Source organism: Magnusiomyces paraingens, assembly GCF_902498895.1.
Source record: "Magnusiomyces paraingens strain CBS 517.90 genome assembly, contig: contig2, whole genome shotgun sequence".
NCBI classification, from domain to species: domain Eukaryota; kingdom Fungi; phylum Ascomycota; class Dipodascomycetes; order Dipodascales; family Dipodascaceae; genus Magnusiomyces; species Magnusiomyces paraingens.
The window spans coordinates 4,220,829-4,235,372 of record NW_022474068.1 but is presented as its reverse complement, the minus strand read 5'-3'; the positions used below and the strand labels follow the sequence as shown (position 1 = coordinate 4,235,372).

Below are 14,544 nucleotides of genomic sequence, written 5' to 3'. Positions count from 1 at the left end.
TATGTCAGTTAGTTAGTCAGTTGGTTAGTTGGTTAATTGGTGATGATGATGATGATGATAATAATAATGTGAAAATAGTATGTGGGATTATTTCTTACTTACTACATCTTACGTAACTCCTAAATGATGGATTACGAATGTCGAAGATAAATCCACGCGTTCCGATGGGAAATCTCCATCCGTCGTAAAAATAAAAAAAATATATATTTTCAAACACTCACACACACACACACACACAGACTTTTTTTTTTTTTTTTTTTTCTTCTGTGTTCGGGATAGTGTGACCGACATGGAACAAAAAAAAAAAAAAAAAAACCTCCATACACATTCTATTAATTAAAGTCTTATATAATTATTATTATTATTATTATTATATAATAACATATTGTTATATTTTTTTTATTATTATTTATTTAATACATAATGATCATGATGATGATAGTACCTGCCGACGGGGCCCTTTTGAAAAAAAAAAATTATATAAATATAAATGTATTTCAATTTCAAAGAAAAGAAAAGAAAAGAAAAGAAAAAAAATTTATCCGCTTCTTATTTAGTTAATTGAATCGGTTTTAAAAAAAAAAAAAAAAAAATTCAATTCCGAGGAAAGAAAAAAGAGAAGAAAAAAAAATGGCTAATTAAGTGATAAAGATGATGATGATGATTCATAATCATTCAATCGTGAAAAATCTTTACTTAAATTTTTTTTTTTTTTGAATATATGTATCTTAATAATTTATTATAATTAACTAGGCAATTGACTAACCAGTTAAAACCAAAAAGGGAATTTCTTTATATATATATATATTTTCAAATTTTATTCTAAACTTATTTGGTTATATAACCATTCTCATAATTATGATTAAATCATCCAAATGATGGTATTTGAAATAATAATAAACATTCTAATTTTACTATTTATTTTTTAATTTTCTTTTCTTTTCTATTATTATTATTATCATTATCATTTCAATTTTCATCGGCTGTTATTCATGAAAAATAAATTAAAAAAAAATTAAATTTTTCAATATTGGATTTTTTTTTTTTCCTCGATCTTTTTTTCACGCCCTTTTTCTTTTTCTTTTTTTTTTTTTTTTCCCAAGATCTGATTATTATTCTGCACTCGGCACGTCTGTTTTATATCAAAAATGTATATCATCAATACGAGTTGCTTTATATATATATATATATATTTTTCCCTTTAATTAGAAAAATTTGCTAAAGATGACCGATGGCAGAATGTTTTTTCTGAATGAAGAAAGCCCCCTCGTTTGTATAGTTGCTGTCAATAACTTATGGTGATTTTTCAAAAGTTTTTATAATTTATAATTTATATTTTTTTTTTTTTGAAACATTGAAAAGGAAAAATAACAACATCATTCATTCATTCATTACTAACTGTTGCTTTTAAATATATTTATATAAACAACCTCCATTGTTGTTCTTCACGTTTGTGTATTTTCATATATATTAGCTCATCAACTTCAAGTACTTGTTCCAAAAAAGATTATCCAAAAGAAGAATAAGAAACATCTTTTCTTTCTAAATTTCCTTTAAATATTTTCTTTTTTTTTTTTTTTTTTTCAGTTTACCATAAAAAAAATAACCTTGCTGTGTTGTTGTTGTTGTTGTTGTTGTTGTTGTTGTTGTTGTTGTTTGCTTCAAAAATTAAAAAAACAAATTTAAAACTCAATGGCTTAAAATCGGTGTAAAACAAAAGAAAAGAAAAATGAAATAAAAATAACAAAATATAAAATATAAAATAAAATATAAAATAAAATATAAAATAAAATATAAAATAAAATATAAAATATAAAATAAAATTCTTCATTCTTTTCTTTTCTTTTAAACCATCTAAAAAAAAAAATAAATAAGTTGCTTCTTTCTATTTTTCTTTTTAACCATCTCCATCTTCTTTTCTCCCTTAGTCCGAATTTTTTTTTTTTACATAGGAAACTTTTATCTGACGTCTTTTGTAACATTGCAATTTTCATGTGTATAGGTTGAGTTTTCCGAGTAATCATATTAAACTTTTTTTTTTTTTTATAAATTCAAAACCATTTTAGATTAAAAGCTACTTTTATTTATTTATTTTTTTTTTCCAACTTACTCTTATCTGAGTATATAAATATTATATCCTTCTAATAATTCAATTCTTATAAACTTTATAATAAATCTGCCAATTTTTTTTTTTTTTTTTTTTTTTTTTTGGATCTTTGATCTTCGTGGTTTCGCGGCTACCAGTATTGACCAGCCTTTTTTTAACCCTTTAATTTGCTCCTTCTCTTGTTCGCGTTTGTAGAAAAAAAAAAAAGGTTTAAAAAATTCTCTATTATTAAAACAAAATAAAAAGCAAGAGTGAATAATAATTAAACAAAAAATATATATATATATATATATATATATATAATAATAATAATAATAAATAAAAGCAAAAATAGTAAAATAGTAAAATAGTTAAAAAAAGAAAAATAAGTCACTCAATGATTCTGACCACTAGCATCAATAAATCGTAGCAATGCTGTAACAACTTGCTCAACAGTAACAATGCCCTCATCTACAGTGGTAGTAGAAACTGATTCTCCTGAAGAAGATGACACTACCCGCCGTCGACTTGGACGACTAGGATGCAAGTATCGTCGAATTTTAGTGGCCAACTCAACAGATAGCTCAGGTAGCAACAGTTGCTCTTCACGGTGTCGACTCAAACTAGACTCTTCTTCTTCCATCTCCTCTTCCTCCTCTATATTTTCATGGTTTCCATTATTATTATTATCAACAACCCCATCCTCAGGCTTGTCAGAATCAGTAGAAACAGAGGCATTGACACCATTTTCAGTAGAAAATATAGATGAAGACGGTCCACTGGCCCGACGATGATGGTGATGGTCATCATCATCACTATGCTCCTCAGTCTTGATTTTAAACTCGGGATCCATCACCAATGAATCTCCGCGCACCTCATGCCGTGAAATAAAAACGTCATCAGAAGCTGCATCATTGACTTCATGAGAAGTAGTAGTGGCCCCCTCAAGTATAAACTGGGATACACTGCCGCTGCTGCTACGACGAATGTTGCGTAAAGCAGCAGCTGAGGCACCTGCATGGCGAGTCAGATTCCGGTCAACAGCTCCATCAAAAGCGCGTTGTAGTAACCAAAACAACTTTTGGGACCGTTCATTGGCATTCAGGTTTTGGTCGGTCAACGCCTCAATGCCACTCTCAAGTAGTTCTGTGGCACTGAAAGGCGACCCGTGGTGGTCCACCAGAGATTCCACCAAACCATCAGAAGAAGACAATGTGGTTTCATTTGATGCTTGCTCACTTGCCGTAGTAGAGTCAGGAGAAACATCAATCAAAACTTGTTCCTCCTTAATACTCTCAGGCCCTGTGGTCTTGGTCACCGTATCAATCACGAGATTGGGATTACGAGGCAAAATACCTGTTTGCTTCCAACCACCAACAATGTTTTCGTTAGTAAAGGCCTGTGCATGAATCACACCATATGTTGTAAGAAACGCAGCCAAATCCAAAACAAGGGATGAGGAGGATGCTGCACAAGAAAAAGAAGAAGAAGAAGAGGAAGTTGCAATAGCATTTGACGATGAAGGAGAACGTAGATTGACCACTAGGTTTTGAAGCTGTGGACTGGTGGATGCTGGTGATCGACCACCATTAGCTTCAGGAGACGGTGCAGAATGGGCTGATGAAGATGATGTGGGGGTAGTAGCAGCAGCTGAAGTAGTAGAAGCCTCACTATTATCGCGGCTTTTATTATACTGAGCCATATCCGCAAGACTATTTTTAAGACTCTTGCATAATGAATCAAGCAAATGCCCACGTTCAATAGGTTGAATAGCTCGAGCACTTGGGGCTGGCACAGTCACCAGCAAAATGCGGTGTTTGAAGGCCCACAAAAAGGGGAACAAATCAATAGAGGATGCTTCCTCAGTGATGAGAAGACGCCATGAGCCATTAGCCTTTGAGTCGGTAAGGTGGTCAAAGTGAAGCTTAAGCCATTGGAAAAAATCAAGCGACTCATGTTCCTTAGCTGTTCGACTTGTAACTGCATCCAACAACTGGACCCCAGGAATTGACCCAAGTGACCGCGACCCAGTACCAGAAACTGCAGCCACTGGATTCATGCATGAACCATCTGCACAAATACACTCAAAAATAGATGCAAACGCTTTTGAGGAAGAAGATAAGAAAGAAGATGAAGATGAAGTGGGCATGCCAATCACAGATCCTCCCCGCACAACAACACACTTTTTCGAATCAATTTTAAAGTTGAGCACGCGCGAATTGTAAATGTCGCCAGGGCGAATACTCAGTGAATCAATGATGCGGTTGAGGCCATTAAACCAGTGCTGCAGGTTGCTGCGATGTGATGACACTGGGTGGCTAGAAGATGAAGGTGTTTGTTGAGGAGAGTGTGATAGATGCTGTTGCTGCTGTTGCTGCTGCTGCTGTTGTTGTTGTTGCTGCTGTTGTTGCTGCTGCTGTTGATGTTGTTGTTGTTGCTGCTGCTGTTGTTGTTGTTGTTGTTGTTGTTGCTGTTGTTGTTGCTGTTGCTGTTGCATGTGCTGCAGAGCCTGCTGCTGCTGAGGAACCTGTTGCAAAGCCTGAGGGGAAGGGTGTCCCTGAGGCGGTATGGCAGCACCATTAGGGCCCTGGAAATAATTAGGCTGGATGGGTTGAGGAAGTGGCGGAGAGAAATGCTGAGGAGGTTGTTGTTGTTGAGAAGGTTGGGATGGAGGTTGTTGGTTGTAGTAATAGTTATTATGGTACTGATTATTGTTATAGTGAACCATGGTCCGTTGTTGTTGAGCTGGTGACATTGGCACCATCTGTTGTTGTTGCGGCTGCTGTTGAGAAGTCATTTGTTGTTGCATCTGCGGAGGGTAAGAGTGGATCGGTGGTAGAGGATAAGGTTGTTGCTGCTGCTGCTGTTGTGGCTGTTGCGGCTGCTGTTGTGGCTGTTGCGGCTGTTGCGGCTGCTGCGGTGGTGGCTGCTGCTGCTGCTGCGGTTGTTGTTGTTGTTGTTGCTGCTGCTGCTGCTGCTGAGGATGTCCCTGAATAAAAGGAACCTGCCCGGTGATCGGCGGTAGCGTGGCGGGCACCGGGCGCCCCATACCCGCAAGCCCCGGCGCGTACTGCGACGGAGCCCCGCCCATCAAGTTTGGGTGCGGCAAATGTTGCTGTTGCTGTTGCTGTTGCTGTTGCTGCTGCTGTATGGCTGGGCCTTGGTGAGCAGGATGAATGACACCAGTAGGACCAGAAATTACAGCAGGAGAAGAATGTTCCATATGCTGTTGTTGTTGAAGATGAGGGTGATGATGAGAAGGATGTGGTGGTGGTGGAGAAGTAGAAGTAGTTTCAACAGAAGAAGATGAAGGAGAAATGGAAACAGCATGTACTCTATTTGAAGAAGACCCTGAAACAGAATCTGTTGAACCAACAACAACAACAGGAGAAGTTCCAACACAAGCATCGAGTCTACGTCGTTTTGTGCGCTTCTCATAGTTGAGTTCCGGGTGTCTGCGCAAGAACTTTGAGACCCAAGTATCAGAAACAGCAGGTTTTTGTCGAAGAGGAGGACTTGCAGCTGAGGCGGTTCCAGTGGCTGCAGTGGAAGAAGAAGAAGATGATGATGATGATGATGAAGGAGAAGAAGAAGAAGGAGGAGACCCTGCGGAATCGGCACCCGGAGAATTGGAAGGTCCCACTATTTGGGATTTGGGTGAGCCGCCTGGGCCGCCTGTAGAAGTAGCGGGTGAAGTCGCATTGTTTTGGCTACGTCGAATAAGTTCGTTTGCGAGCTGGCTAATTACTTTTTGTTGCGGGAAAATACCAGTTTGCTCAACAATCCCCATGATTTGATTGGAAAGCTCGGTTTCAAGCTCGACAGGGAGGGCCATGTAACGCTCATGACTCTCTACTCGGTTGCGTTTGCCACGGGCATAATCAAAAAGACATCGGTAAGAGATGTTATATTGAGAAGCAGCTTTGCGGTACGATGCACCTTGCCGCAGTTCATTATAAGCGTCCCATTTGCGTTTTTCAAACTCGTAGTTGGGGAGGGCTCTTGAAGGCTCATCTTTCTCGAAAAGTTCAATTTTCTTTTTGCGGCCCATTGAGACAGTTCTGTGAGTTTTGGGTGCCAGATCAGAGGAGGTATTTGATGATTGCTGTTGTTGTTGTTGTTGTTGTTGTTGTTGTTGTTGTTGTTGTTGTTGTTGTTGTTGTTGAGCTAGTGAATGTGAAGAAGATATTTGTTGATGTTGCATTTGATAACCACGGCCTGCAGTAGCTGATGATGGAGGAGTGGAACCAGCCATGGTAGAAGTACGAGGGTTCAATACTTGTGATGTACTAGCATAAGGATGTCTCGATGAACTATAAGACCCTGGTATAGCAGAAGCTGGGCTAACAGGGCCTGTAGGTGGTATAGAGACCGGTTGGCCTGTTTGTCTTTGGATTCCGGAAGAAGATCCAAGAGACTGTGGGGACCCTGGAACCGCGGAAGAAGGACCGACGGGACCTGGGGGAGGTGGAGCCATGCTAGAAGGCAGTTGATGGGAAGAAGAAGGGATTGGAGGAGGCAATGTGTATCGACGTTGAAGATTTGGAGGAAGGGTGTGATTGTGATAAAGTTGCAACGTGGGCGATTGCGACAAGGAAGAAGAAGAAGAAGAAGAAGAAGAAGAGTGTTGCTGCTGCTGCTGCTTCTTATGATTTGGAGAAGGCCTTGCGGAAACGGGGTTCAGCGGAAGGTCCTTTGAAAGATTGGAGCTGACAGGAGGCTGGGCACACACTTTAACGGTTTTTTTCAATGTTTTAGGGGGAAAGTGAACAGTTTCTATTTTTTTATTTTTTTTCAGAGTTGATGGTGGAAATGAAAGAATTTTTATTTTTTTTATTTTTTTTCTGCTGCTGCTACTGGTAGTTTTAAGTTTGTTGGTAGTGGAACAGACACAAAAAAAAAAATTAATTAAATAAATAAAAAGGTATATAGTGGAAAAAGATGAAGAAGATGTTTAGGTAGTTCTAATGATGGGACTTTTAGAGACAAATGTGAAATGAAAAAAAAAAAGATTTGATAATAATAAAAAAAAATTAAAATAACCAACGAAAAAGAAGAACAAGAATAAGAAGATTTATTTTGAAAAAAAAAAGTATTGAAAAGAGAAAAAGATTTAATTTTAGGACTTGAAGAATTTCTTTAAAAAAAAAAAAATTTTGACAAACACCGGGATATTTATATGCACTTTGCTGAGAAGTTACAACAGGCCGCAGGACACCGAAAAGAGATCTATAACACAAACTTATAGACTTTAGTTATTAAGGTTTTACGTTAATGAGGGAACGATGATGCAGGAAGCCTCAAAAAGAAACGACTTTAAAAAAATAAAAAAATCGAAAGACTTTTTATTTATTTATTTTTTTTTTTTTTTTTTTGAGGCAGCCGATAAAAAAAAAAAATAAAAGAAAAGAAGATGCCGATGTACGAAATTTTTTTTTTACACGTTCGTAAATTTTCATTGGAATAAAAAAAAAAAAAAAAAAAAAAAAGATACACCTGGACCCGACAGAAAACAATCAGAAAATAGAAAAAAGTCATACGTTTTTTTTTTTTTACAAGTAATAGCCATAAACTATTAATGGTAAATTTTACTTAAAACTATAGTTATAAACTACGTATTTTAATGGTGGCTTATTTTTTTTTTTTATTTTTTTTATTTTTTTTATTTTTTTTTTTTTTGTATATATTGTATATATATATATTTTTTTTTTGATTTTATTTATGATTTTATGATTTGCTGATGATGATCCGAGGATGTAATAATAAAATAAAAAAACTTACACTAAAGTAACTTTAAACTTATTTTCAATAACATAACTATTTTCTAAATAACCTTTTATGCCTAAACTTCGCTGATCGCCTTCCGACGGTTGCAATTTCCGTGTTCTCTCAACTTGACAAAATTTACCCGGCCTTGTTTCCCACCTGCCTGTTACAACACACCACCTAAATAGCACCTATAAAAAATAAACCCTTCCCTATTTACTTCCCCCCCCTGAAATGTCATCAAAAAAAAGGCATCCAATCTTGTTGTCCGTCCATATAACCCCCCTAAAACATTTAAAAATTTTTGTCCCAACATCGTCCCATTATCAGGGTTTTTATATCTAAACGTTGTTTTTTATATTTATATTTATATATATACATATATACTTGACTTTTAATATTCCTACCTCTCACTCACATACTAAATGGCTAATCCTAACGCTGACGTCTATGCTATCTTAGACCAATACCCGGAACTCTCTGTTACATTCAACACATGGGAAATCTCAGAGATCCGCCAGTCATGGGCTTCCATGCGCGACGACAAACATGAAGTCTCTAAAGAAAAGGCAAACGTAGGAACTGCATCTGCCTTTTTCTGCCAACAGTTTTATGAAAACTTACTTGGAGAGTACCCTCAGCTCTCTGTTCTTTTCCCCTCCATCAAGTCTCAGGCTTCTTCCATGGCTGGTATTCTCTCTCTCGTTATCTCGCAGCTAGACAACCTTAACTCCGTCCGCGATGTCCTCATCGCCCTTGGCAAGCGTCATTCTCGTATCATTGGTGTTGAAGTGGCCCATTACGAGCTCGTCGGTAATGCTCTTCTAAGAACCCTTTCGGACCGTCTTCAAGACTCTTTTTCTCCAGAACTTGAAAACGCTTGGATCAAGTTCTTCACCTATATTACAAACCTGATGCTTCAAGCTGGTGAAGACCCCCCAATGCCCGCACAATTTCTCTACCCTGTTCTCACTCCAACAACTTCTAACGCGTCTTCTATCTCTGAACCTGCTCGACGAGCTCTCAAATCTCGTTCTTCTCAGTCTAGTATTACCCGCCCAGGTGCTCCTAATACCTCATCTTCAACCCACGGCAAGATCACACCTACTTATTCTGCTAACAACAATAACAATAACCACAACAACAACAACAATAATAATAATAGCAATTCTGGGTCTCAAAGTACTCCTTCTGCCTCAAGAAACCATTTCCACTCTCAAACTTCTGTGTCTTCTCCTTCTTCTCATGGTGCAGGAAGCACTGCTCTTGCAGGAAACAACAGCAGCTCAAACAACCACAACGCCTACGGAACTTCTGTCATCAACAACTCTACAAATGCAAGTGGATACAACCCATCCAACTCTCATTTCAAGACCCAAGGCAAGCAAAAAAAGCGCCGTGGAAAGGGCCAGGAATGCTCCATCATGTAGTGGTTTTTATGTAATTTCTTTTCTTTCTGTTTAATTTGGACTAATATAACCAATCTGGCTAGTGAAATTGTAAAAGTGTAACACAAAGTGTAACTAGTTTATATCAGGGTAACAATGCACGGCTAATCATTAGATACTGACTACTGCTCCTCTGCTTAAAATTTTTTTTTTTTTTTTTTTTTTTTCAAAATATTTTTTTGAAATTTTTATTTTCAACTCACTCGAGCGGTTTCCTGATTTAAAATATTATTATTATTATTATTATTATATATATATAAAAATATAAAAATCACAACCCTCTCAATCTCATGCTGCGCAACAGAACCTCACTGTTAGCCTCGGGCCGTCCCTCAAGATGGGTTACTCAGATTCATTCTCGTTCAATCTTTATTTCCTCGCGCCAACCAAAGCGCCAAGTTTCAGCACCAGTCGCTGCTGATCACAATGATCCCATGTCGGCACACGACCGTTTTTCTGTTCTCGGGTCCTTTGCCAACGAACTAGATGATACCATTGCCCGCAATTTACATAGAAACCCATCCTCTTCTTCTTCATCATCATCATCATTCCCTCTATCACACTCTTCTTCAACATCTTCCAAATCCTCCAATCGAGACCTAAGTGCCGCATCTGCACTTTTTCTACAATCCCTCAAACAAGGAACAACACTATCCCCATCATCTTCTGTTTCTCAGGGCCGGAGGAGGCGGCGAAGACCCACTCTCATTGACCATCAGCGTGCGAAGGAACTTGACCGTCAGATAAAACAAGTCGAGCAATACGCAAACAATCTCAAGCATCAGATCCGCATGCGCGATGAGCGCGCTCTCCAGCTTCAAAAACTCCAAGAGGAAACAGCAAAATATGAAAAATCTGAAACTAACGTCAGTCAAAAGGCTCTTTCTGAAGTTTCCTCCGATGCCGATAAGCTTATGGATTTCTTGGACCTCCCTGAAAACGAAGCCCATTCACAACTCGCTCAATCAAAATCACCCGCTCCATCTTCTCTTAAGGACGTCAAAACTTCCATGTTCGATGTTCCAACATCTGCTGTTAAACTCCCCCCAACCATCCTCAACCGCATCGGCCACACAGTTACCGCTATTGCCTCCGAGTCTCACCAAGACTGGTCCCGCGTTGTGGCTGCCATCTTTAACAACCCCAACCAGCTCTCCGGTGTTTCTTCGGATGAAGTTTCCCTCCTCATGCAACAAATCCCTCTCGCTCAGCGTGCAAAAGTTTTGCCCTTGCTCCATGAGATGATTTGGGATGCACAAATCCCCCTCACAAAGTATATTTACGATACAACTATTGCTGCCTACGCAGAACAGGGAAACACTGCCCTTGTTCAAGTCTTTATGGACCAAATGAATGCTGATAATATTACCCCAGACCACTACACCTACGGCAACCTCGTTAAATGTATGGCCAAAAACCGCGACCTAGAAGGTGCTGTCAAAGTTACAAAGGAAATGCAAGCAAAACATATTGCTCTTTCTGTCCCCATCTACACTACCCTCTTGCAAACATGCATCAATGTCGGTGACTACAACCAAGCATTTGACGTCTTTGACATGCTAAAGTTCCTCGGCACTGAAATGCAACCAGACGTTCCAGTTTATAACTCAGTAATGCTGGCTGCTGCAAAACAACAAAACGTTAATCGTGTGCTCGATCTTTACAATGAAATGACTACACGGGCCATTGATCCTCTCCGTCCAGATGCAAACACTTACTCAGTTCTCATTTACGCCTGTGCACGAGACGAAAAAACTCACATCAAGGCTTGGCATCTGCTTCTCGAGATGCAAGAGCGCGGCTTTGCTCCGGACAGAAGCACCCTCAATGTCATGCTCTATCTTTGCGGTAAGACAGGTGAACTGGCCTTTGCACGTTCCATTTTCCGTCAAATGTGTACAGATAAGGCTTCTTACCCAGATGCATTTGCCCTTAACTGTCTTCTGGATGCTTATGCCAATTATAAACCAGGCTTTTTTTCGCCCATTCTGTCGACTGCCTTGGGTACTAAGCTGCGTGCTGCCTTCTTTTACAACCTCGACATTGCGGCTTCCACACCTGCAGAAATCACACCGCCATTCTTGCCAGCACCTATGCTTGCAAACAAACTCCAAGTTCTTGCAGAGTCACGCGCCGTGTACACTTTTTTCCGCGACATGCAGTTTAACACAAGCGAAACCCACGAACGTGCACGCAAAATGCTCAACCCTGAGACTGGTTCAGTGCGGTTCATCAATGAGCGTACTACTCTCACGTACCTGCGTGTGCCAGCTAATCTGGGCAATGAAGCCGAGTTTAATTTCCGTTGGATCAACGAAACATGCATCAAAACGCATATGGAAAAGGGTAAGCGGATACTACTTCCCTACAAGGATACAAAACAACAAGAGGAACAAACCCTCGAACAATCATCAGAGCCGCAGAATACTTTGGAACAAGAGCTTACAAAAACCCCACGCAATCATTACATGTACGACCTGGCAATCCGCACAGCCACTAAAAACTCATGGCCATACAAGTCTGTGCGCTCGATCTGGGAGTCGCGTGGTGAGTGGCGCCGCAGTCCTCAGAGCACTTACTGGGCCACCATGAGCGATGTGGAGCGTCGGCGTTCGGATTTCCTTTTCGCTCGTGGAATGGTAGAATACTTGGCGCACACGCGTAAGCTTTTTGATGCTGTTGACATTGTACAGTCTTCGGTAAAACTGTTCCGTTGGCGCAAAGTTCATCTGGTTCCTATTATTGATGCAGCAAGAGAAATTGAGGACGAATCAACACTGCGCAAAATTAAAAAGATTCTTGCAAGTTACCACCAGCACAATGATGAGATTTAAAAATAAGAAAAAAAAAGATTATTATTTCTTAAATGTGCAACTTAAATCAATTTTTTTTATGACGATGAATGACTTTTTTATTTGATTATTATTGGCATTTTTTTTTATTCCCTTCGATTGTTTATTTTCTGTTCCTACCCATGTATATATTATATAAATTGCAATGTTTAACATGATTTTTATTCTGTGAAATACAAGATGATCCAAAATTAGAGATTTTGTCAATAAAGATACCCATTTTTTTTGCCAGGTTTTTTTTTTTTTTAAAATATTTATCAACAAAATTAAGTTGAAAACGAGTTGAAGTATAATTATCATTTCATCATGTTTATTTTGATTTGATACAAATGAGAGCCACCAACAAATTAATTCGACCCTTTTTAACTTTTAGTTACCTGGTATTTCTAACAAGATAATTTGGATTATAAAAAGAAAACAAAACAATTTGTAGTTGCAAAAAAATTCATACCAATCGGTATTAATAACAATATCTATTGCTTTATCATTTTTTATAAAGGAAAAATGAAACTTTTTTTTAAGTGGGTAATAATACCTACAAATTTACTATCTTCAAATTCATTCCATTTCATTCAATAATAAAGATAAGACTCTAAAAAAATGTGGATACAAATTTTTATATACATAAATTAAGAATGAAAACTATAAAGAAACTTCAATACACATTTATTTTTTCTGGTTATAATTCCCCTTTTTTCTACATAAGATCAAGTTTACCATTATAAGTAATCGAATGATGTTTTTTTTAGACTTCATATTGATATAGTTCATCTAGTTTTTTTTAAAGCGAATGGCGAAACAAAACTCGTTATCTGAATTTAAGTCTTATTAAACCGAATTCAAAAGTCTAATGAGGGCCTATTGATTGAAAAAAAAATAAGTATATGCAATTCGGCCGGACTCCTGAGATTTTTTTTTTTTTGGGAGGGTTAATTTGAAAATCATACGCACACTGCGTTAATGAATTTTGTTTTTTTATAATAAAAAGAAAAACCTCTTTTTGGTAAAAGATTTACTATTTATTTAATTAATATCGAACGTTACAAAATGAATAAAACACCAATTCTAAAGTGTACTTGTTGACCAATATTGTTTTTTTATTCAAAATTTTGAAACACTCCAAAATTTTTTGTATCACCATGTCCTAATCTGGCTCTGTAGTTACTATTGACCTTCTAAGAGAATAAGAAAAATGATAAAGAATTCTCGCAATAAAAACTGTTTGCAACATTTAAGCTTTGAATTAATTTTCAAAATGGCTATAACTTATTTTACAAGATAAACTATTTTTTCTTTAAAAAAAAAGAAGCTTTTTATACATCATGTCGCATATTTTCTTACTTTCCCTTATTGAAAAAAAAAAAAAAACATATTTAACCTTTTAATACATTTTCCATTTGAAGTGCTCCATTTATGATTTTTTACTTAGTTAATATCGTTTACATCTATTGAACATACGCCCATGACTTATAAAAAGAGTTTAAAACCCATTTACTTCTTTCCTGGCTAAGATGTTCCTTAATCAACAATTCTTTTTATAGGGATTTCATTTTTTAAGTGTTAATATAGTGACTAGGATATATTGCACGCAAAATATTTATTTTTAAACATGAAATTAATGTATTAGTCAAAAAAGTGTGCTCAGTAAGCATTTCAGCTGCAGACCATCATATATCATGGGGTTTATGCTAAAGAAAGATCCAAATAGCACCCAGTTAGAAAACAAATTTTTTAACTTGGTGTTTTTATTTTTTAAGTAGCTAATAAAGATAAGAAAAAAAAGGAGCTTTCAAATATTTACAAGAAAGTTCTTAGGAATCTCAATTAAATAAAAGGAATGAAAAAGTCAAATCATATTGTGTATATATATATATTGAATAAGATATATTGGCCATTAAAAATGAATAAGGAAAATGAGATCTTGATATGTTGGCAAACCAAATTCATTTTGAAAATAACAATACATAAACCCCTTGTTTTATTTTATTTTTGTTATTAAAGCAATGACTTGTCATTTTTATACAATAGACAAAAAAAAAGAGTAAATCCTTTTTTTTTTTTTTTTAAAAATTCCAAAGTAAAAACAGCTTTGTTTTTAAAGTACAGAATCTCATTGGTAAGACCTTAAAGGCAGTATACTAAGAATAATTATTCATAATTAAAACTAGTTTTATTTGTCATATAAATCAAAACATTCAAATTCTTTAGTTACATTAATGAACTTTTGTTGTAACGTCCATCTTTTTTTAAATTTTATTTTAGCTTAATAGAAAATGGACAGATTGTTTTAAACATGGAATAATTCAAAATATATTTTTTTAATAGCTTGGTTTAGTGATAACAAGGGTACCAATGATGACTGGTGACTTAATTTTTTATCAAATATATTTCA

General features: G+C 36.6%; 3 protein-coding genes across 3 annotated transcripts; 2 read left to right on the top strand and 1 right to left on the bottom strand.

Moving 5' to 3' along the window:
• Nucleotides 1-2,480: 2,480 nt before the first annotated feature.
• SAPINGB_P003079 (uncharacterized protein) lies at nt 2,481-6,563 on the bottom strand (the record flags this gene model as incomplete). The annotated part of the gene is made up of 1 exon (XM_031997797.1): nt 2,481-6,563. The coding sequence occupies one exon, from the start codon at nt 6,561-6,563 to the stop codon at nt 2,481-2,483; it is 4,083 nt and encodes a 1,360-aa protein (XP_031853688.1).
• A 1,714-nt stretch (nt 6,564-8,277) lies between these two features.
• Nucleotides 8,278-9,282, top strand: SAPINGB_P003078 (uncharacterized protein; the record flags this gene model as incomplete). The annotated part of the gene is made up of 1 exon (XM_031997796.1): nt 8,278-9,282. The coding sequence occupies one exon, from the start codon at nt 8,278-8,280 to the stop codon at nt 9,280-9,282; it is 1,005 nt and encodes a 334-aa protein (XP_031853687.1).
• A 308-nt stretch (nt 9,283-9,590) lies between these two features.
• Nucleotides 9,591-12,134, top strand: SAPINGB_P003077 (uncharacterized protein; the record flags this gene model as incomplete). The annotated part of the gene is made up of 1 exon (XM_031997795.1): nt 9,591-12,134. One exon carries the CDS (start codon nt 9,591-9,593, stop codon nt 12,132-12,134), a length of 2,544 nt encoding a protein of 847 aa, XP_031853686.1.
• Nucleotides 12,135-14,544: the final 2,410 nt, after the last annotated feature.